The sequence below is a fragment of the Hyla sarda genome, chromosome 3, assembly GCF_029499605.1.
Source record: "Hyla sarda isolate aHylSar1 chromosome 3, aHylSar1.hap1, whole genome shotgun sequence".
NCBI lineage: Eukaryota > Metazoa > Chordata > Amphibia > Anura > Hylidae > Hyla > Hyla sarda.
The window spans coordinates 9,648,483-9,673,482 of record NC_079191.1 but is presented as its reverse complement, the minus strand read 5'-3'; the positions used below and the strand labels follow the sequence as shown (position 1 = coordinate 9,673,482).

At 46.5% G+C, this 25,000-nt stretch overlaps 1 protein-coding gene across 1 annotated transcript in view; it reads left to right on the top strand.

The window, feature by feature from the left end:
* The window catches only part of CLU (clusterin), a 40,922-nt gene that overhangs the window by 7,514 nt on the left and 8,408 nt on the right, over positions 1 to 25,000 (top strand). Inside the window, exons 2-5 of the mRNA XM_056563752.1 lie at positions 10,585 to 10,733; positions 11,997 to 12,167; positions 17,141 to 17,543; positions 22,121 to 22,228. Coding sequence (XP_056419727.1) covers positions 10,585 to 10,733; positions 11,997 to 12,167; positions 17,141 to 17,543; positions 22,121 to 22,228 — 831 coding nt within the window. The remainder of the gene's footprint in view (positions 1 to 10,584; positions 10,734 to 11,996; positions 12,168 to 17,140; positions 17,544 to 22,120; positions 22,229 to 25,000) is intronic.

Genomic DNA, 25,000 nt, shown 5'->3' with positions numbered 1-25,000 from the left:
GAGGCTATGCAGGTCGACCGGTCTCGCCTGACACCTCAAGAGAGGACACGACGCCGCATGGAGAACCTCTGCCTGTACTGTGCTAGTACCGAACACTTCCTGAGGGATTGTCCTATCCGTCCTCCCCGCCTGGAAAGACGTACGCTGACTCCGCACAAAGGTGAGACAATCCTTGATGTCTACTCTGCTTCTCCACGTCTTACTGTGCCTGTGCGGATGTCTGCCTCTGCCTTCTCCTTCTCTACTGTGGCCTTCTTGGACTCTGGATCTGCAGGAAATTTTATTTTGGCCTCTCTCGTCAACAGGTTCAACATCCCAGTGACCAGTCTCGCCAGACCCCTTTACATCAATTGTGTAAACAATGAAAGATTGGACTGTACCATACGTTTCCGCACGGAGCCCCTTCTAATGAGCATCGGATCTCATCACGAGAGGATTGAACTTTTGGTCCTCCCCAATTGCACCTCGGAAATTCTCCTTGGACTTCCCTGGCTTCAACTTCATTCCCCAACCCTGGATTGGTCCACTGGGGAGATCAAGAGTTGGGGGCCCTCTTGTTCCAAGGACTGTCTAAAACCGGTTCCCAGTAACCCTTGCCGTGACTCTGTGGTTCCTCCAGTAACCGGTCTCCCTAAGGCCTATATGGACTTCGCGGATGTTTTCTGCAAAAAACAAGCGGAGACTCTACCTCCTCACAGGCCTTATGATTGTCCTATCGACCTCCTCCCGGGCACTACTCCACCCCGGGGCAGAATTTATCCTCTCTCTGCCCCAGAGACTCTTGCCATGTCTGAATACGTCCAGGAAAATTTAAAAAAGGGCTTTATCCGTAAATCCTCCTCTCCTGCCGGAGCCGGATTTTTCTTTGTGTCCAAAAAAGATGGCTCCCTACGTCCTTGCATTGACTACCGCGGTCTTAATAAAATCACGGTTAAGAACCGCTACCCCCTACCCCTCATCTCTGAACTCTTTGATCGCCTCCAAGGTGCCCACATCTTTACTAAATTGGACTTAAGAGGCGCCTATAACCTCATCCGCATCAGAGAGGGGGATGAGTGGAAAACGGCGTTTAACACCAGAGATGGACACTTTGAGTATCTGGTCATGCCCTTTGGCCTGTGCAACGCCCCTGCTGTCTTCCAAGACTTTGTTAATGAAATTTTTCGTGATCTGTTATACTCCTGTGTTGTTGTATATCTGGATGATATCCTAATTTTTTCGGCCAATCTAGAAGAACACCGCCAGCATGTCCGTATGGTTCTTCAGAGACTTCGTGACAATCAACTCTATGCTAAAATTGAGAAATGTCTGTTTGAATGCCAATCTCTTCCTTTTCTAGGATATTTGGTCTCTGGCCAGGGACTACAAATGGATCCAGACAAACTCTCTGCCGTCTTAGATTGGCCATGCCCCTCCGGACTCCGTGCTATCCAACGCTTTTTGGGGTTCGCCAATTATTACAGGCAATTTATTCCACATTTTTCTACCCTTGTGGCTCCTATCGTGGCTTTAACCAAAAAAAAATGCCGATCCCAAGTCCTGGCCTCCTCAAGCGGAAGACGCCTTTAAACGACTCAAGTCTGCCTTTTCTTCGGCTCCCGTGCTCTCCAGACCTGACCCTTCCAAACCCTTCCTACTGGAGGTTGATGCCTCCTCAGTGGGAGCTGGAGCTGTTCTTCTACAGAAAAATTCTTCCGGGCATGCCGTCACTTGTGGTTTTTTTTCTAGGACCTTCTCTCCGGCGGAGAGGAACTACTCCATCGGGGATCGAGAGCTTCTAGCCATTAAATTAGCACTTGAGGAATGGAGGCATCTGCTGGACGGATCAAGATTTCCAGTTATTATTTACACCGACCACAAGAACCTCTCCTACCTCCAGTCTGCCCAACGGCTGAATCCTCGCCAGGCCCGGTGGTCTCTGTTCTTTGCCCGGTTTAATTTTGAGATTCACTTTCGTCCTGCCGATAAGAACATTAGGGCCGATGCTCTCTCTCGTTCCTCGGATGCCTCAGAAGTTGAACTCTCTCCGCAACACATCATTCCACCTGACTGCCTGATCTCCACTTCTCCTGCCTTCATCAGGCAAACTCCTCCAGGAAAGACCTTTGTTTCTCCACGCCAACGCCTCGGAATCCTCAAATGGGGTCACTCCTCCCATCTCGCAGGTCATGTGGGCATCAAGAAATCTCTGCAACTCATCTCCCGCTTCTATTGGTGGCCGACTCTGGAGACGGATGTTGTGGACTTTGTGCGAGCCTGCACTATCTGTGCCCGGGATAAGACTCCTCGCCAGAAGCCCGCTGGTTTTCTTCATCCCCTGCCTGTCCCCGAACAGCCTTGGTCTCTGATTGGTATGGATTTTATTACTGATTTACCCCCTTCCCGTGGCAACACTGTTATTTGGGTGGTCGTTGATCGATTCTCCAAAATGGCACATTTCATCCCTCTTCCTGGTCTTCCTTCAGCGCCTCAGTTGGCTAAACAATTTTTTGTACACATTTTTCGTCTTCACGGGTTGCCTACGCAGATCGTCTCGGATAGAGGTGTCCAATTCGTGTCTAAATTCTGGAGAGCTCTCTGTAAACAACTCAAGATTAAATTAAATTTTTCTTCTGCATATCATCCCCAGTCCAATGGACAAGTAGAAAGAATTAACCAGGTCTTTGGTGATTATTTGCGACATTTTGTTTCCTCCCGCCAGGATGACTGGGCAGATCTCCTTCCATGGGCCGAATTCTCGTATAACTTCAGAGTCTCTGAATCTTCCTCCAAATCCCCATTTTTCGTGGTGTACGGCCGTCACCCTCTTCCCCCCCTCCCTACCCCCTTGCCCTCTGGTCTACCCGCTGTGGATGAAATTTCTCGTGACCTTTCCATCATATGGAGAGAGACCCAAAATTCTCTCTTACAGGCTTCATCACGCATGAAGAAGTTCGCAGATAAGAAAAGAAGAGCTCCTCCCGTTTTTTCCCCTGGAGACAAGGTATGGCTCTCCGCTAAATATGTCCGCTTCCGTGTCCCTAGCTACAAGTTGGGACCACGCTATCTTGGTCCTTTCAAAGTTTTGTGTCAAATTAATCCTGTCTCTTACAAACTTCTTCTTCCTCCTTCTCTTCGTATCCCTAATGCCTTTCACGTCTCTCTTCTTAAACCACTCATCCTCAACCGTTTTTCTCCCAAATCTGTTCCTCCCACTCCTGTTTCCGGCTCCTCGGACATCTTCTCTGTCAAAGAGATCTTAGCCTCTAAAAAGGTCAGAGGGAAAACTTTTTTTTTAGTGGACTGGGAGGGTTGTGGTCCTGAAGAGAGATCCTGGGAACCTGAGGACAACATCCTAGACAAAAGTCTGCTCCTCAGGTTCTCAGGCTCTAAGAAGAGGGGGAGACCCAAGGGGGGGGGTACTGTTACGCCGAGCGCTCCGGGTCCCCGCTCCTCCCCGGAGCGCTCGCTACACTCTCCCCGCTGCAGCGCTCCGGTCAGATCCACTGACCCGGGGCGCTGCGATTCCGCTTCCAGCCGGGATGCGATTCGCGATGCGGGTAGCGCCCGCTCGCGATGCGCACCCCGGCTCCCGTACCTGACTCGCTCTCCCTCGGTCCTGTCCCGGCGCGCGCGGCCCCGCTCCCTAGGGCGCGCGCGCGCCGGGTCTTTGCGATTTAAAGGGCCACTGCGCCGCTGATTGGCGCAGTGATTCCAATTAGTGTGTTCACCTGTGCACTTCCCTATATCACCTCACTTCCCCTGCACTCCCTTGCCGGATCTTGTTGCCATTGTGCCAGTGAAAGCGTTTCCTTGTGTGTTCCTAGCCTGTGTTCCAGACCTCCTGCCGTTGCCCCTGACTACGATCCTTGCTGCCTGCCCCGACCTTCTGCTACGTCCGACCTTGCTTCTGTCTACTCCCTTGTACCGCGCCTATCTTCAGCAGCCCGAGAGGTGAGCCGTTGCTAGTGGATACGACCTGGTCACTACCGCCGCAGCAAGACCATCCCGCTTTGCGGCGGGCTCTGGTGAAAACCAGTAGTGACTTAGAACCGGTCCACTAGCACGGTCCACGCCAATCCCTCTCTGGCACAGAGGATCCACTACCTGCCAGCCGGCATCGTGACAACGGGATATGAGGTCAAGATATGAGGATGGGATATGAGGTCGGGATATGAGTACGGGACATGAGGTCGAGATAGGAGGACAGGATATGAGGGTGGGAGATGAGGTTGGGATATGAGGACGGGATGGGAGGTCAAGATATGAGGTCGAGATATGAGGACGGGATAGGAGGTCAAGATATGAGGATGAAATATGAGGTCAAGATATAAGGTCGGAATATGGGGACGGGATATGAGGATGGGATATGAGGATGGGATATGAGGACGGGATGCGAGGTCGAGATATAAAGACAGGATGTGAGGACAGGATAGGAGGATGGGATATGAGGTCGATATATGAAGATGAGATATGAGGCCGGGATATGAGGACGGGATATGAGGTCGAGATATGAGGACAGGATATGAGGGTGGGAGATGAGGTTGGGATATGAGGATGGGATATGAGGACGGGATATGAGGACAGGATATGAGGATGGGATATGAGATTGGGATATGAGGATGGGATAAGAGGACGGCATGTGAGGTCGATATATGAGGACGAGATATGAGGTCGGGATATGAGGATGAGATATGAGGACGGGATATGGGGATGGGATATGGGGTCGGGTTATGAGGACGAGATAGGATTACAGGATATGAGGACGGGATATGAGGTCGAGAGAGGAGGTCGGGATAGGAGGACGGGATATGAGGTCGAGATATGAGGACAGGATATGAGGTTGAGATATGAGGATGGGATATAAGGACAGGATAGGAGGTCAGGATATAAGGATGGGATATAAGGACGGGATATGAGGTTGAGATATGAGGATGGGATATGGGGTCGGGATATGAGGTCGAGATATGAGGATGGGATATGGGGTCGGGATATGAGGTCGAGATATGAGGATAGGATATAAGGATGGGATATGAGGACGGGATATGAGTTTGAGATATGAGGTTGAGATATGAGGACGGGATATAAGGACGGGATATGAGAACAATATATGAGGACGGGATATGAGAACAATATATGAGGACGGGATATGAGAACAATATATGAGGTTGGGATATGAGGACGGGATATGAGGACGGAATATGAGAACAATATATGAGGACAGGATATGAAGTCAAAAGCTTCCTCTTTTATTGATTTTCCTCCCCAACAAGGATTGGGAAGAAAAAAAAACGGCAATGCCGGGTACTCAGCTAATATTACTATAAAGTGTCCAATAAGGGAACATGGTTACTGCAGGAATGTCTGGTGGTCTGGGGTTGTGAAGAGGTTAATGGAGATATCCCTTGTGTTCTGGGGGTAGTGAAGGGGTTATTGGAGGCCACCCTGGTGGTTTAGTGTAGTGAAGGAGATAAAGGGGACAACTCTGGTGGTCTGGGGTAGAAATGGGGATAATGGAAGCATTTACGATGGTCTGGGGTAGTGAAGAGGTTAATTGAGATATCCCTGGTGTTCTGGGGTAGTGAAGAGGTTAATTGAGATATCCCTGGTGTTCTGGGGTAGTGAAGAGGTTAATTGAGATATCCCTGGTGTTCTGGGGTAGTGAAGAGGACAATGGAAAAATCCCTGGTGGTCTGGGGTAGGGAAGGGGATAATGGAGACAAAAGCATGGTAGCCTCTTCAAAGAATAGCTGACAAGTCCAGCTCTGTTTCATCTCTAATGTCCAGTGCTCTGTGAGATCTTTAACCCTGTGCTGCCCATCCAGCTCTGCTACATCTCTAATGTCCAGTGCTCTGTGAGATCTCTGATCCTATGCTGCCCGTCCAGCCCTGCTACATCTCTAGTGTCCAGTGCTCTGTGAGATCTCTGACCCTGTGCTGCCTGTCCGGCTCTGCTACATGTCTAATGTCCAGTGCTCTGTGAGATCTCTGACCCTGTGCTGCCTGTCCGGCTCTGCTACATCTCTAATGTCCAGTGCTCTGTGAGATCTCTGACCCTGTGCTACCTGTCCGGCTCTGCTACATCTCTAATGTCCAGTGCTCTGTGAGATCTTTAACCCTGTGCTCCTCATCCAGCTCTGCTACATCTATAGTGTCCAGTGCTCTGTGAGATCTCTGACCCTGTGCTGCCCGTCCAGCTCTGCTACATCTCTAATGTCCAGTGCTCTGTGAGATCTTTAACCCTGTGCTGCCTGTCCGGCTCTGCTACATCTCTAGTGTCCAGTGCTCTGTGAGATCTTTAACTCTGTGCTGCCCGTCCGGCTCTGCTACATCTCTAGTGTCCAGTGCTCTGTGAGATCTCTGACCCTGTGCTGTCCGTCCAGCTCTGCTACATCTCTAGGGTCCAGTGCTCTGTGAGATCTCTGACCTTGTGCTCCTTGTCCAGCTCTGCTACATCTCTAGTGTCCAGTGCTCTGTGAGATCTTTAACCCTGTGCTGCCTGTCCGGCTCTGCTACATCTCTAGTGTCCAGTGCTCTGTGAGATCTCTGACCCTGTGCTCCTCATCCAGCTCTGCTACATCTCTAGTGTCCAGTGCTCTGTGAGATCTCTGACCCTGTGCTGCCTGTCCGGCTCTGCTACATCTCTAATGTCCAGTGCTCTGTGAGATCTCTGACCCTGTGCTGCCTGTCCGGCTCTGCTACATCTCTAATGTCCAGTGCTCTGTGAGATCTCTGACCCTGTGCTACCTGTCCGGCTCTGCTACATCTCTAATGTCCAGTGCTCTGTGAGATCTTTAACCCTGTGCTCCTCATCCAGCTCTGCTACATCTATAGTGTCCAGTGCTCTGTGAGATCTCTGACCCTGTGCTGCCCGTCCAGCTCTGCTACATCTCTAATGTCCAGTGCTCTGTGAGATCTTTAACCCTGTGCTGCCTGTCCGGCTCTGCTACATCTCTAGTGTCCAGTGCTCTGTGAGATCTTTAACTCTGTGCTGCCCGTCCGGCTCTGCTACATCTCTAGTGTCCAGTGCTCTGTGAGATCTCTGACCCTGTGCTGTCCGTCCAGCTCTGCTACATCTCTAGGGTCCAGTGCTCTGTGAGATCTCTGACCTTGTGCTCCTTGTCCAGCTCTGCTACATCTCTAGTGTCCAGTGCTCTGTGAGATCTTTAACCCTGTGCTGCCTGTCCGGCTCTGCTACATCTCTAGTGTCCAGTGCTCTGTGAGATCTCTGACCCTGTGCTCCTCATCCAGCTCTGCTACATCTCTAGTGTCCAGTGCTCTGTGAGATCTCTGATCCTGTGCTGCCCATCCAGCTCTGCTTCATCTATAGTGTCCAGTGCTCTGTGAGATATTTAACCCTGTGCTGCCCGTCCAGCACTGCTTCATCTCTAGTGTCCAGTGCTCTGTGAGATCTCTGACCCTGTGCTGCCCGTCCAGCTCTGCTTCATCTCTAGTGTCCAGTGCTCTGTGAGATCTCTGACCCTGTGCTGCCTGTCCAGCTCTGCTACATCTCTAGTGTCCAGTGCTCTGTGAGATCTCTGACCCTGTGCTGCCTGTCCGGCTCTGCTACATCTCTAGTGTCCAGTGCTCTGTGAGATCTTTAACCCTGTGCTCCTCATCCAGCTCTGCTACATCTCTAATGTCCAGTGCTCTGTGAGATCTCTTACCCTGTGCTGCTCGTCCAGCTCTGCTACATCTCTAATGTCCAGTGCTCTGTGAGATCTCTGACCTTGTGCTCCTTGTCCAGCTCTGCTACATCTCTAATGTCCAGTGCTCTGTGAGATCTCTGACCCTGTGCTGCCTGTCCGACTCTGCTACATCTCTAATGTCCAGTGCTCTGTGAGATCTTTAACCCTGTGCTCCTCATCCAGCTCTGCTACATCTATAGTGTCCAGTGCTCTGTGAGATCTTTAACCCTGTGCTGCCTGTCCAGCTCTGCTACATCTATAGTGTCCAGTGCTCTGTGAGATCTTTAACCCTGTGCTGCCCGTCCGGCTCTGCTACATCTCTAGTGTCCAGTGCTCTGTGAGATCTCTGACCTTGTGCTCCTTGTCCGGCTCTGCTACATCTCTAGTGTCCAGTGCTCTGTGAGATCTCTGACCCTGTGCTGCCCATCCAGCTCTGCTACATCTCTAATGTCCAGTGCTCTGTGAGATCTTTAACCCTGTGCTGCCTGTCCGGCTCTGCTACATCTCTAGTGTCCAGTGTTCTGTGAGATCTTTAACTCTGTGCTGCCCGTCCGGCTCTGCTACATCTCTAGTGTCCAGTGCTCTGTGAGATCTCTGACCCTGTGCTGCCCGTCCAGCTCTGCTACATCTCTAGGGTCCAGTGCTCTGTGAGATCTCTGACCTTGTGCTCCTTGTCCAGCTCTGCTACATCTCTAGTGTCCAGTGCTCTGTGAGATCTTTAACCCTGTGCTGCCTGTCCGGCTCTGCTACATCTCTAGCTTTCCAGTGCTCTGTGAGATCTCTGACCCTGTGCTCCTCATCCAGCTCTGCTACATCTCTAGTGTCCAGTGCTCTGTGAGATCTCTGACCCTGTGCTGCCCATCCAGCTCTGCTACATCTCTAATGTCCAGTGCTCTGTGAGATCTTTAACCCTGTGCTGCCTGTCCGGCTCTGCTACATCTCTAGTGTCCAGTGTTCTGTGAGATCTTTAACTCTGTGCTGCCCGTCCGGCTCTGCTACATCTCTAGTGTCCAGTGCTCTGTGAGATCTCTGACCCTGTGCTGCCCGTCCAGCTCTGCTACATCTCTAGGGTCCAGTGCTCTGTGAGATCTCTGACCTTGTGCTCCTTGTCCAGCTCTGCTACATCTCTAGTGTCCAGTGCTCTGTGAGATCTTTAACCCTGTGCTGCCTGTCCGGCTCTGCTACATCTCTAGCTTTCCAGTGCTCTGTGAGATCTCTGACCCTGTGCTCCTCATCCAGCTCTGCTACATCTCTAGTGTCCAGTGCTCTGTGAGATCTCTGATCCTGTGCTGCCCATCTAGCTCAGCTTCATCTATAGTGTCCAGTGCTCTGTGATATATTTAACCCTGTGCTGCCCGTCCAGCTCTGCTTCATCTCTAGTGTCTAATGCTCTGTGATATATTTAACCCTGTGCTGCCCGTCCAGCTCTGCTTCATCTCTAGTGTCTAATGCTCTGTGAGATCTCTGACCCTGTGCTGCCTGTCCAGCTCTGCTACATCTCTAGTGTCCAGTGCTCTGTGAGATCTCTGACCCTGTGCTGCCCGTCCAGCTCTGCTTCATCTCTAGTGTCCAGTGCTCTGTGAGATCTCTGACCCTGTGCTGCCTGTCCAGCTCTGCTACATCTCTAGTGTCCAGTGCTCTGTGAGATCTCGGACCCTGTGCTGCTCGTCCAGCTCTGCTACATCTCTAATGTCCAGTGCTCTGTGAGATCTCTGACCTTGTGCTCCTTGTCCAGCTCTGCTACATCTCTAATGTCCAGTGCTCTGTGAGATCTCTGACCCTGTGCTGCCTGTCCGGCTCTGCTACATCTCTAATGTCCAGTGCTCTGTGAGATCTTTAACCCTGTGCTCCTCATCCAGCTCTGCTACATCTATAGTGTCCAGTGCTCTGTGAGATCTTTAACCCTGTGCTACCTGTCCAGCTCTGCTACATCTATAGTGTCCAGTGCTCTGTGAGATCTTTAACCCTGTGCTGCCCGTCCGGCTCTGCTACATCTCTAGTGTCCAGTGCTCTGTGAGATCTCTAACCCTGTGCTGCCCATCCAGCTCTGCTACATCTCTAATGTCCAGTGCTCTGTGAGATCTCTGACCTTGTGCTCCTTGTCCGGCTCTGCTACATCTCTAGTGTCCAGTGCTCTGTGAGATCTCTGACCCTGTGCTGCCCGTCCAGCTCTGCTACATCTCTAATGTCCAGTGCTCTGTGAGATCTCTGACCTTGTGCTCCTTGTCCAGCTCTGCTTCATCTATAGTGTCCAGTGCTCTGTGAGATCTCTGACCCTGTGCTGCCCGTCCAGCTCTGCTACATCTCTAATGTCCAGTGCTCTGTGAGATCTCTGACCCTGTGCTGCCTATCCGGCTCTGCTACATCTCTAGTGTCCAGTGCTCTGTGAGATCTCTGATCCTGTGCTGCCCGTCCAGCTCTGCTACATCTCTAGTGTCCAGTGCTCTGTGAGATCTTTAACCCTGTGCTGCCCATCCAGCTCTGCTTCATCTCTAATGTCCAGTGCTCTGTGAGATCTTTACCCCTGTGCTGCCTGTCCAGCTCTGCTACATCTCTAGTGTCCAGTGCTCTGTGAGATCTTTAACCCTGTGCTGCCCATCCAGCTCTGCTTCATCTCTAATATCCAGTGCTCTGTGAGATCTTTAACCCTGTGCTGCCTGTCCGGCTCTGCTACATCTCTAGTGTCCAGTGCTCTGTGAGATTTCTGACCCTGTGCTCCTCATCCAGCTCTGCTACATCTCTAATGTCCAGTGCTCTGTGAGATCTTTAACCCTGTGCTGCCCATCCAGCTCTGCTACATCTCTAGTGTCCAGTGCTCTGTGAGATCTCGGACCCTGTGCTGCTCGTCCAGCTCTGCTACATCTCTAATGTCCAGTGCTCTGTGAGATCTTTAACCCTGTGCTGCCTGTCTCCGCAGAGATCTCAGAGGAGGGAGGTAAGTACATCACTGCCCAGTTTGAGAATGCGCTGAACGGAGTGCGACAGATGAAGATCCTCATGGACCGGACCGGACAGGATCACCAGGAGATACTGCGCTCCCTAGAGGAGACCAAGAGGAATAAGGAGGTCAGTGCTTAAAGGGACAGTGTCACCTTAATGTTTTATTCTTTTACTAATTAGAGTTGGATCCTGAAACGTATATCTCTTTATATTTTCTGATTGTATTTTTTTTTTTAGAATTTTTTTTGTACATTATCATGGTGGTGGCCATCTTGCCTGTGCAACAATAGACAGGAGCTGTCCCTTTGGCATGAATGGGAAGGGGTTCTGGGTTCGCTCTGTGACCTTTACAGAGGTCATACCACAGGGGAGGGGGAAGCTGAGCTGTGTGTCTCCACCTTATCATCACAGACAGAATATGAAAATGTATTATTAGGCCTAGTGGTCAGATTGGAAACTGCAAGGAAAAAGTAATTAAGTAAATTATACATCGATTATAATACAAAATTAATAATAACACTTATAGTAATAATGATTATTATTTTATTAATAATAATAATAATAATAGTAAGAATTAAATGAAATTAAATTAAAATGAAATAAATAATAATATAAAATAATAATAAAGAAAAAATATTGAAATACCGTAAATAATAAATCGATTATAATATGAAAGTATTCATAATACTACTACTACTAATAATAATAATTATTATTATTTTAATAATAATAGTAATAATAACAAAAATAATTATGATAATAATAAAATGAATATTATTATTAATATGAGAGAAAAAAAATGAAAGAAATAATAAATTGATTATAATATTAAATTACTAATATTAATAATGTTACTCCTAATAATAATAATAAAAATAATAATATGACATAAATAATACATTAAAATAATAATTATAATGATAAAAATAAATAAAATTAAATAAATATATAAAAATACCAACAATCCTATAAAACTATTTTCTGATAACGCACGTTTTCTATACGCCACATTCTGGATCAGCGCAGCAGCACAGAGGATGTCCAGCATTAACTAAGGTTATATAGTAAAAGAAACAGCAAAAGGAGAGAAATACGCTGATCCTGTAGGCCAGTGTTCTCCAGACAGCGTGCCTCCAGCTGTTGCAAAACTACAACTCCTTCTTCGGCTGTCCGGGCATGCTGGCAGTTGTAGTTTTGCAACAGCTGGAGGCACACTGTTTGGAAAACACCGCTGTATAGTGTCACAGACCTTGTTAATGGTCAGCCCGCTTTGCAGCAGCGCAGAGTATTTCAGGAGAGGGCTGCGCTGACCTGATCCATTGGAATGATGTAGCAGTGCTGGACATGTTGTCACTATATTCTCCCTCCTCGTTTCTGGTTGTTTTCCAGGATGCCCTCAAATCTGCGCTGGAGTCAGAGCAGCAGCTTTCGGATAGCCAGGAGGTCTGCAACGACACGGTTCTGGCGCTGTGGGAGGAGTGTAAGCCCTGCCTGAAGCACACCTGCGTCCGGTTCTACTCCAAGACCTGCAGGAGCGGCGCCGGGCTGGTCGGACGCCAGGTGAGTCTATTCTACAACAGCTTCATATTACCGCTATAACGTAGAGCGGGCGGTATGACCAAATATGGGGATCACGGTATTTTTGTAACTTATGACGGTTCCACGGTATATAACAGTATTTCTTTCACCCCCCCCCCCCAAATCATGTGACCCGCGAGCACTGTTCTACTCCCCCCCCCCCAATTAAAGGGTACCTCTCATGAAAAAAACTTTTGATATATTATAGATTAATGTATGCAGAATAACTTTACAATTGCATGTTATTAAAAAATCTGCTTCTTTCTATGTAATTTTCCACTTTGAAGAAATGACCACTAGGGGTCTCCCTACCAGTCCTGGCAGCAAGCATTTCAGACTCGTGCTGGAGTCCTAAACACTACAAGCTGCCAGTCTGCTTTGTTCACAAAGGAGAACACTCAGAGCTGCCAGCCTGCTTTGTTCACAGCCTGTTTGGCTGTGAACAAAGCAGGCTGGCAGCTCTGAGTGTTTAGGACTCCAGCATGAGTCAGAAATGCTTGCGGACAGGACTGATCGGGAAAAATACCATAGAAAGAAGCATATTTTTCATTAACATGATATTGGAAAGTTATTCAACATTCATTCATCTAAAATATATCAAAAGTTTATTTGATGAGAGGTCCCCTTTAATTCCCAGCCCAGCGAGGTACTACTCACATATGTCACCCGCAAGCACCGCCCTCCTCCTCTTTGTTGGGGGCCACCGGCAATGGAACTCTATACTGTACGCCAGTGGTCTCCAACCTGCGGACCTCCAGATGTTGCAAAACTACAACTCCCAGCATGCCCGGACAGCCGTTGGCTGTCCGGGCATGCTGGGAGTTGTAGTTTTGCAACAGCTGTAGGTCCGCAGGTTTGAGACCACTGCTGTCCGCTGTATCCCTATTTCTAAAGAAAACCGTATGGCAAAAAAACGGATAGAGCAGTATGGGAAAAAAGTAAACCGTATGCGTTTTTAAACAGTATACTGTTTTTAAAAGTGCATACAGTTCCGTCAGTTTTTATAAAAATAAAAAAAAACATATGTTTTTGAAAATTTTGTCCATTATAATGGGAGGGGTCTCGGGTGGGGACTTTAGGATTCAAATGCGCATGTGCAAAATAAAAACGTTTACGTTTTTCCCGTATGGAACCGTATACATGTGCGTTTCCCATTGACGTCCATGTTAAAAAAAAAACGTATGCGGTTGCAGTACGGTTTTTAAACCGGAGACAAAATCGTGGTCAACCACGGTTTTGACTCCGGTTTAAAAACCGCATACGTTCTTTTTTTTTTAACATCAATGGGAAACGTCAATGGGAAACGCACATGTATACGGTTCCATACGGGAAAAACGTAAACGTTTTTATTTTGCACATGCGCATTTGAATCCTAAAGTCCCCACCCAAGACCCCTCCCATTAAAAATGGACAAAATTTTCAAAAACATATGGTTTTTTTTTTCTATAAAAACTGACGGAACTGTATGTACTTTTAAAAACAGTATACTGCTTAAAAACGCATACGGTTTACTTTTTTCCATACTGTTCCATCCGTTTTTTTGCCATACGGTTTTCTTTAGAAAAACGGATTGAAAACAGTATGGCAAAAACCTGATGTGAACCCAGCTTTACCTACGTCGGCCTTACGCTGTTCCTTGGGACTGGAACGTCGGAGAGCTGTCAGCCTATCACAGGATGGAGCGATGTCCCGCCCCGGCCAGTGATAGGTTAAACGCACTGTCATGTAAGAAGCCGGCCGGAGCTCCTTACATGACAGTGCGCTCAGCCTATCAGTGGTCGGGGTGGGACATCGCTCCGTCCTGTGATAGGCTGACAGCTCTCCGACGTTCCAGTCCCAAGGAACAGCGTAAGGCCGACGTAGGTAAGTGAACGTTTATTTTCTTTCTTATTTTCTTTTGCATCCCGGGCATGCTGGGAGTTGTAGTTTTGCAACATCTGGAGGTCCGCAGGTTGGAGACCACTGGCGTACAGTATAGAGTTCCATCGCCGGCGGCCCCCAACAAAGAGGAGGAGGGCAGTGTTTGCGGGTGACATATGTGAGTAGTACCCCGCTGGGCTGTTCATTAATTGGGGGGGAGCAGAACAGCACTGGTGAGTCACATGATTTGGTGGGGGGGGGGGGGGGGGGGAGCAGAATAGCGCTGGCGGGTCACATGATTTGGTGGGGGGAGGGGGCAGAACAGCGCTGGCGGGTCACATGATTTGGTGGGGGGAGGGGGGAGCAGAACAGCGCTGGCGGGTCACATGATTTGGTGGGGGGAGCAGAACAGCGCTGGCGGGTCACATGATTTGGTGGGGGGAGGGGGGAGCAGAACAGCGCTGGCGGGTCACATGATTTGGTGGGGGGAGCAGAACAGCGCTGGCGGGTCACATGATTTGGTGGGGGGAGCAGAACAGCGCTGGCGGGTCACATGATTTGGTGGGGGGAGCAGAACAGCGCTGGCGGGTCACATGATTTGGTGGGGGGAGCAGAACAGCGCTGGCGGGTCACATGATTTGGTGGGGGGAGCAGAACAGCGCTGGCGGGTCACATGATTTGGTGGGGGGAGCAGAACAGCGCTGGCGGGTCACATGATTTGGTGGGGGGAGTAGAACAGCGCTGGCGGGTCACATGATTTGGTGGGGGGAGGGGGGGAGCAGAACGGGTCACATATGATTAGTCCCCCGATGTGGGGACAGCGCTGCGCTGGGCTGATAATTCATTCCCGAGGGGGAGGGGCCCAACCGGTATTGCGGTAAAGGGGAAAATTCATATTGTGCAGCCCAAAAATGTTGGTATTCGGTATGAAGCGGTATATACCGCCCAGCCCTACTATAACACCCTCTTTACATTTATTGAGGTAGCAGAGCTGAGTTTGTCATTCAGCACAATTCATCATGACGTCATAATGTGTCATTTATGGTTTTTAATAGGATTCCAGAAATATATATATATAACATTATATTTCATTGATGCGCAAATGAAAAGTGAGGTAAATGACATACTCAGCTCTGCTACAACCCCAGAACGACATCTTAAAGGGCCATGCTGACCTGTGTGCCGAACTGCAAATCTGCCAAAAGGAAGTGGGTGGAACATGAGATATCTACTGCCTATGTACTGCCACTCAGAGTTTTAGAAAAGCTGAGTTGTAGCCCTCCTTAGCCGCGGTATGTAGGCCAGAAGCTGGAGGTGATGATATTGTGATGTACCTGGTATCACATTGTGCTATATGAGGTGAAACAATGTAAAATGAACACAGCACCACCTACTGGTGGAAGACTGACACAACAGGGTTTTCTTAAAGGGGTACTCCGGTGGAAATTATTATTTTTTTTTTAATCAACTGGTGCCAGATAGTTACACAGATTTGTAAATTACTTCTATTAAAAAATCTTCATCCTTTCAGTACTTATTAGCTGCTGAATACTACAGAGGAAATTATTTTCTTTTTGGAACACAGAGTTCTCTGCTGACATCGCAAGCACAGTGCTCTCTGCTGACATCACGATCACAGTGCTCTCTGCTGACATCTCTGTCCATTTTAAGAACTGTCCACAGTAGGAGAAAATCCCCATAGCAAACATATGCTGCTCTGGACAGGTCCTAAAATGGACAGAGATGTCAGCAGAGAGCACTGTGCTCGTGATGTCAGCAGAGAGCTCTGTGTTCCAAAAAGAAAAGAGTTTCATCTGTAGTATTCAGCAGCTAATAAGTACTGGAATGATTAAGATTTTTTAATAGAAGTAATTTACAAATCTGTTTAACTTTCTGGCTCCAGTTGATAAAAAAAAAAAAAAAAGTTTTCCTCCGGAGTACCCCTTTAAATGCCCAAAGGGTTATTACAGTATTAGGGGTATTATGGTACCAGAAGATTGTTGTTAAATAAAACTATTAACCCAGGACATATAGCTTTCTAACATAGTGTTATCACAAATTGTCCTGGCTTCACCCTGAACAGGAAGTTGTGTAGTCTCAGCAGCTCCCCAATTTCTCCTTCTCTCCATACAGTAAGTTGTGTAGTCCTCTCATTGTCAGTGTGGTGCTGTCTCAGCAGTTCCCCGATTTCTCCTCTCCATACAGTAAGTTGTGTAGTCCTCTCATTGTCAGTGTGGTGCTGTCTCAGCAGTTCCCCGATTTCTCCTCTCCATACAGTAAGTTGTGTAGTCCTCTCATTGTCAGTGTGGTGCTGTCTCAGCAGTTCCCCGATTTCTCCTCTCCATACAGTAAGTTGTGTAGTCCTCTCATTGTCAGTGTGGTGCTGTCTCAGCAGTTCCCCGATTTCTCCTCTCCATACAGTAAGTTGTGTAGTCCTCTCATTGTCAGTGTGGTGTTGTCTAAGCAGCTTCCCCTGGCTCCTCCCAATCTCCTGAAAGGAAGTTGTGTAGTCCACTTAGTGTTAGTGTGTAATGTTTTCCTAGCAGCTCTCTGGATTCTCCCTCTCTCCTGACTGGAAGTTTTTTAGTCCTCTCATTGTCAGTGTGGTGTTGACTCTAATTTATCGCCTCCTCCCTCTTTCCTGACAGGAAGTTGTGTAGTCCTCTCGTTGTTAGTGTGGTGTTGTCTCATCAGCTCCCTGGCTCCTCCCTCTATCCTGACAGAAAGTTGTGTAGTCCTTTCCTTGTCAGTTTGTTGTCTCAGCAGTTCCTTGGTTCTTTCCTCTCTCTCCAGACGACCCATTATCCTCTGCTGTCTCAGAAGGTGTGGCTTTATCTTGTCTCTATGCTCAATCCCCGCCCCCTGAGTGATGTCATCACCTCTGATCAGCCCCTACAGCTACATCACCATCTCCCTGTCATATACATATAAATCTTTATTGGAACATTTAAGGAGAGCGAGTTGTGGTTACAGCATACTGCCTTGTGTTAATGCCACAGGCAGAGGAGCAGACAGGGAATGAATACTGCAGGTTTTTCAGACTTTCTTTGTTAGTTTATTGCTTTCATTAGCCCTTTGTTTTCTTCTCTCTGTAGTTTGACGACTTCCTGAACAGGACGTCTCCGTTTTCCATTTACATTAATGGAGAGAAGATGGACACGTTGACCAAGCAGGACGAGCAGCAGCACATGACCCTGGAGGACCTAGAGGACGGGTACAGCATTGTGGAGGACAGTGTGGACGAGCTCTTCAAGGACAGTATCAAGGCCTTCTCCAACATGAGACCCTTCGTCACAAACCCCTTCCAGGGCCTGGCCACTGACCCCCTGTGGAATCCCTTCCCGTTCCAGAGGCCCAGCTTCCCCAAACACCTCCGCAGGGAGAGGTCAACACTTTTTGACCCATTTTTCCAAGGCAACTTTGGGTCTCTTTTTGATGCTGCAAAGAAGATAATGGAGCGACACAACCAGCTGGTCCAACAGGCATCTGAGAGGAGAGGCAAGTGTTACACCGCCATATAGTGCTTCAGCCCCTCACCATGCATAGGCAGAAGTCCTCAGGGGACATGATACCGCACCCTGATCAGATTAAATAAATACATCGGCAGCAGCACGGATCTCCCGGTAGTTTATTACAATGTATCAAGCTGGAGTCAAGGATGTTTAGCTCACAGAGCATTGTCTAGACTGGATACAATTGTATCACTTCTCAGCTGAGAGCAGGACGAGCTATGTACAATGTATCAGTCTGGAGTCCAGGATGTTTAGCTCACAGAGCATTGTCTAGACTGGATACAATTGTATCACTTCTCAGCTGAGAGCAGGACTAGCTATGTACAATGTATCAGTCTGGGGTCCAGGATGTTTAGCTCACAGAGCATTGTCTAGACTGGATACAATTGTATCACTTCTCAGCTGAGAGCAGGACGAGCTATATACAATGTATCAGTCTGGAGTCCAGGATGTTTAGCTCACAGAGCATTGTCTAGACTGAATACAATTGTATCACTTCTCAGCTGAGAGCAGGACTAGCTATGTACAATGTATCAGTCTGGAGTCCGGGATGTTTATCTCACAGAGCATTGTCTAGACTGAATACAATTGTATCACTTCTCAGCTGAGAGCAGGACGAGCTATGTACTATGTATCAGTCTGGAGTCCGGGATGTTTATCTCACAGAGCATTGTCTAGACTGAATACAATTGTATCACGTCTCAGCTGAGAGCAGGACGAGCTATGTACAATGTATCAGTCTGGAGTCCGGGATGTTTAGCTCACAGAGCATTGTCCGGACTGGATACAATTATATCACTTCTCAGCTGAGAGCAGGATGAGCTATATACAATGTATCAGTCTGGAGTCCAGGATGTTTAGCTCACAGAGCATTGTATGGACTGGATACAATTGTATATACTTCTCAGCTGAGAGCAGGACGAGCTATGTACAATGTATCAGTCTGGGGTCCAGGATGTTTAGCTCACAGAGCATTGTCTAGACTGGATACAATTGTATATACTTCTCAGCGTAGAGCAGGACGAGCTATGTACAATGTATCAGTCTGGGGTCCAGGATGTTTAGCTCACAGAGCATTGTCTAGACTGGATACAATTGTATATACTTCTCAGCGTAGAGCAGGACGAGCTATGTACAATGTATCAGTCTGGAGTCCAGGATGTTTAGCTCACAGAGCATTGTATGGACTGGATACAATTGTATATACTTCTCAGCTGAGAGCAGGACGAGCTATGTACAATGTATCAGTCTGGAGTCCAGGATGTTTAGCTCACAGAGCATTGTCTAGACTGGACACAATTGTATATACTTCTCAGCTGAGAGCAGGATGAGCTATGTACAATGTATCAGTCTGGAGTCCGGGATGTTTAGCTCACAGAGCATTGTCTAGACTGGATACAATTGTATCACTTCTCAGCTGAGAGCAGGACGAGCTATGTACAATGTATCAGTCTGGGGTCCGGGATGTTTAGCTCATAGAGCATTGTCTAGACTGAATACAATTGTATCACTTCTCAGCTCAGAGCAGGATGAGCTATGTACAATGTATCAGTCTGGGGTCCAGGATGTTTAGCTCACAGAGCATTGTCTAGACTGGATACAATTGTATATACTTCTCAGTGGAGAGCAGGATGAACTATGTACAATGTATCAGTCTGGAGTCCAGGATGTTTAGCTCACAGAGCATTGTCTAGACTGGATACAATTGTATCACTTCTCAGCTGAGAGCAGGACGAGCTATGTACAATGTATCAGTCTGGAGTCCGGGATGTTTAGCTCACAGAGCATTGTCTAGACTGGATACAATTGTATATACTTCTCAGCGTAGAGCAGGACGAGCTATGTACAATGTATCAGTCTGGAGTCCAGGGTGTTTAGCTCACAGAGCATTGTCTAGACTGGATACAATTGTATCACTTCTCAGCTGAGATCAGGACGAGCTATGTACAATGTATCAGTCTGGAGTCCAGGATGTTTAGCTCACAGAGCATTGTCTAGACTGGATACAATTGTATTACTTCTCAGCTTAGAGCAGGACTAGCTATATACAATGTATCAGTCTGGAGTCCAGGATATTTAGCTCACAGAGCATTGTCTATAGACTGGATACAATTGTATCACTTCTCAGCTGAGAGCAGGACGAGCTATGTACAATGTATCAGTCTGGGGTCCAGGATGTTTAGCTCACAGAGCATTGTCTAGACTGGATACAATTGTATCACTTCTCAGCTGAGAGCAGGACGAGCTATGTACAATGTATCAGTCTGGGGTCCAGGATGTTTAGCTCACAGAGCATTGTCTAGACTGGATACAATTGTATCACTTCTCAGCTGAGAGCAGGACGAGCTATGTACAATGTATCAGTCTGGAGTCCAGGATGTTTAGCTCACAGAGCATTGTCTAGACTGGATACAATTGTATATACTTCTCAGCGTAGAGCAGGACGAGCTATGTACAATGTATCAGTTTGGAGTCCAGGATGTTTAGCTCACAGAGCATTGTCTAGACTGGATACAATTGTATATACTTCTCAGCGTAGAGCAGGACGAGCTATGTACAATGTATCAGTCTGGAGTCCAGGATGTTTAGCTCACAGAGCATTGTCTAGACTGGATACAATTGTATATACTTCTCAGCGTAGAGCAGGACGAGCTATGTACAATGTATCAGTCTGGAGTCCAGGATGTTTAGCTCACAGAGCATTGTCTAGACTGGATACAGTTATCTTCACTTTTCAGCTGAGAGCAGGACGAGCTATGTACAATGTATCAGTCTGGGGTCCAGGATGTTTAGCTCACAGAGCATTGTCTAGACTGGACACAATTGTATATACTTCTCAGCTGAGAGCAGGATGAGCTATGTACAATGTATCAGTCTGGAGTCCGGGATGTTTAGCTCACAGAGCATTGTCTAGACTGGATACAATTGTATCACTTCTCAGCTGAGAGCAGGACGAGCTATGTACAATGTATCAGTCTGGGGTCCGGGATGTTTAGCTCATAGAGCATTGTCTAGACTGAATACAATTGTATCACTTCTCAGCTCAGAGCAGGATGAGCTATGTACAATGTATCAGTCTGGGGTCCAGGATGTTTAGCTCACAGAGCATTGTCTAGACTGGATACAATTGTATATACTTCTCAGTGGAGAGCAGGATGAACTATGTACAATGTATCAGTCTGGAGTCCAGGATGTTTAGCTCACAGAGCATTGTCTAGACTGGATACAATTGTATCACTTCTCAGCTGAGAGCAGGACGAGCTATGTACAATGTATCAGTCTGGAGTCCGGGATGTTTAGCTCACAGAGCATTGTCTAGACTGGATACAATTGTATATACTTCTCAGCGTAGAGCAGGACGAGCTATGTACAATGTATCAGTCTGGAGTCCAGGATGTTTAGCTCACAGAGCATTGTCTAGACTGGATACAATTGTATCACTTCTCAGCTGAGAGCAGGACGAGCTATGTACAATGTATCAGTCTGGAGTCCAGGGTGTTTAGCTCACAGAGCATTGTCTAGACTGGATACAATTGTATCACTTCTCAGCTGAGATCAGGACGAGCTATGTACAATGTATCAGTCTGGAGTCCAGGATGTTTAGCTCACAGAGCATTGTCTAGACTGGATACAATTGTATTACTTCTCAGCTTAGAGCAGGACTAGCTATATACAATGTATCAGTCTGGAGTCCAGGATATTTAGCTCACAGAGCATTGTCTATAGACTGGATACAATTGTATCACTTCTCAGCTGAGAGCAGGACGAGCTATGTACAATGTATCAGTCTGGGGTCCAGGATGTTTAGCTCACAGAGCATTGTCTAGACTGGATACAATTGTATCACTTCTCAGCTGAGAGCAGGACGAGCTATGTACAATGTATCAGTCTGGGGTCCAGGATGTTTAGCTCACAGAGCATTGTCTAGACTGGATACAATTGTATCACTTCTCAGCTGAGAGCAGGACGAGCTATGTACAATGTATCAGTCTGGAGTCCAGGATGTTTAGCTCACAGAGCATTGTCTAGACTGGATACAATTGTATATACTTCTCAGCGTAGAGCAGGACGAGCTATGTACAATGTATCAGTTTGGAGTCCAGGATGTTTAGCTCACAGAGCATTGTCTAGACTGGATACAATTGTATATACTTCTCAGCGTAGAGCAGGACGAGCTATGTACAATGTATCAGTCTGGAGTCCAGGATGTTTAGCTCACAGAGCATTGTCTAGACTGGATACAATTGTATATACTTCTCAGCGTAGAGCAGGACGAGCTATGTACAATGTATCAGTCTGGAGTCCAGGGTGTTTAGCTCACAGAGCATTGTCTAGACTGGATACAATTGTATATACTTCTCAGCGTAGAGCAGGACGAGCTATGTACAATGTGTAATTAGATAATTCTCGTTCACTGGCAGAAAACAAATATTGAATATAGTGAAGAATTAAAATACAAAGTAGATGGAAAGTTCTAGAAGTTTTCATGTAACACATTGGTAAAGATTTAGGTGATTTGAATATTATCATTATTGTTATTGATCTCTGTAAATCTGTGATCAGGAAATGAAACCGATGATAAAGTCGTCTGCCGGGAGCTGAGGAGGAACTCCGCCGGATGCCTGAAGATGAAGGAGAAGTGTGAGAAGTGCAAGGAGATTCTGGCCATCGGTAAGACATGAGACGGGGCAAATAAGGGGGAAAAGGTCTGGAAACCAATAATGATGATAACGATAATAATAATTATAATAATGACACTGATAATTATGTAGGTTATTATATAGATGGTGATGATAATAGTAATAACAGTAACAACATTAAAAATAAGATAATAATTGTGTTGGTATTGTTGGTAATAATAATATAGATGATGGTGATAATAATAATAAAAATAATAACAATATAGATGATGGAATGATGGTGATGATAATAGTGGTAATAATAATAATATAGATGATGGTGATGATAATAATAATAATAATAATAATAATAATAATAATATAGATGATGGTAATAATAATAATAATAATATAGATGATGGTGATAATAATAATAATAATAATAATATAGATGATGGTAATAATAATAATAATAATAATAATAATAATAATAATAATAATAATAATATAGATGATGGTAATAATAATAATATAGATGATGGTAATAATAATAATAATAATAATAATAATAATAATAATAATAATAATATAGATGATGGTAATAATAATAATAATAATAATAATATAGATGATGGTAATAATATAGATGATGGTAATAATAATAATAATAATAATAATAATAATAATATAGATGATGGTAATAATAATAATAATAATATAGATGATGGTAATAATATAGATGATGGTAATAATAATAATAATAATAATAATAATAATATAGATGATGGTGATGATAATAATAATAATAATAATAATAATAATAATAATATAGATGATGGTGATAATAATAATAATAATAATAATAATAATAATAATAATGTATCTTTTAGTAGCAGATCTTGTTAGTGTAAAACAACAGGGGCTCCAGGAAGATAAGAATTCCTTCCAGACCACAAGACATTAATGATGTCTCTTATCCTGACAGGGTGCGGTGTAAAAGCTAATTTACTGTTTACTGGTAAAGAGAGTTTGAGTAAAAACCTACACAAAGCGCGTTATAGTTTATAACATAAAACATTCCTTGTTATAAAGGGCCCCTTGTTGTAAGACATAGGTCAATTTGTCAATTTCTTTAATTTTGAAAGAAAAGTGGGAATAAATTATATTTAATTTATGTGAGGGGCTGTATCCAAGCAGCAAAGCCGGGTTATGGCACATGATTGCTTAAAGGGGTACTCCACCCCTAGACATCTTATCCCCTATCCAAAGGATAGAGGATAAGATGTCTGATCGCGGGGGTCCTGCTGCTGGGGCCCCCCTCAATATAGCAAGCAGCACCCACCTGTATCTGCTTCCGGCAATGCTGGAGGTTCTGTCTCACCTCCAGCGCTTCCGGAAGCAGATACGGCGGGTGCTGCTTGCTATATTGAGGGGGGCCCCAGCAGCAGGACCCCCGCGATCAGACATCTTATACCTTATCCTTTGGATAGGGGATAAGATGTCTAGGGGTGGAGTACCCCTTTAACCCCCTATGGTGGAGAAGGTGATCATGGACATCTGTGCTAAATTTCAAATTTTTCCAACCAGCATTGTCAAAGAAAACTATGTTTGCAGAATATTGCGCAATTCAATATGGCCGCCAAATCTGGTGATCAACTGTGGTACAGAAAACGAGTAATCTAATATTGTGCAAAGAAATATAACTTTTTAGATTAACAGTCTACACATTACACACATTCAACAAAACTGCATATCATTATTAAAGGGGTACTCCGGCGCTAAGACATCTTATCCCCTCTCCAAAGGATAGGGGATAAGATGCCTGATCACATGATGTCACACGGGGGTGGAGCTGTGTTGTCACACCCCCTCCTATAGGCTTGCATTGAAGGGGTGGAGCGTGACATCACACAGGGGCGGAGCCGTGATGTCACACCCCCTCCCATAGGCTTTCATTGAGGGGGCGGAGTGTGACGTCACACGGAGGCAGAGTTGTGACGTCACACCCCCTCCCATAGGCTTGCATTGAGGGGGCGGAGCGTGATGTCACACGGGGGTGGAGCCGTGACGTCACACCCCCTCCCATAGGCTTGCATTGAGGGGGCAGAGCGTGACTTCCCATGAGGGTGGAGCTGTGATGTCACACCTTCTCCCATAGGCTTACATTGAGGGGGTGGATCGTGATGTCACACGGAGCGGAGCTGTGATGTCACACCCCCTCCCATAGGTTTGCATTGAGGGGGCGGAGTGTGACGTCACACAGAGGTGGAGCTGTGACGTCACCCCCCCCCCATAGACTTGCATTGAGGGGGCGGAGCGTGATGTCACATGGGGCGGAGCCGTGACATCACACCCCCTCCCATAGGCTTGCATTGAGGGGGCGGAGCGTAACGTCACATGGGGCGGAGCCGTGACATCACGCCCCCTCCCATAGGCTTGCATTGAGGGGGCGGAGCATGACGTCACGTGGGGGCGGAGCCGTGACATCACAATACTCCGGCCCCGTGATCGCCAGTCGTCATGCTCCGGGGACTGATGATAACTATCCTTTGGATAGCAAAAACTAGGGAAAAAACACAGATATAAAAGATAGCTTTTATTAATTTAAACAATGTTTAATGTTTTATGTTTAAATAAATAAAAGCTATATTTTATATCTGTGTTTTTTCCCTAGTTTTTGTTGTCCCCATATACACAGATAATTCCGATCAATATACTCTCCTATGTAACTATCCTTTGGATAGGGAATAAGATGTCTTAGCGCCGGAGTACACCTTTAATGCTATCTAAATGTTATTGGCGTGCGGCGGCCATGTTGAATATG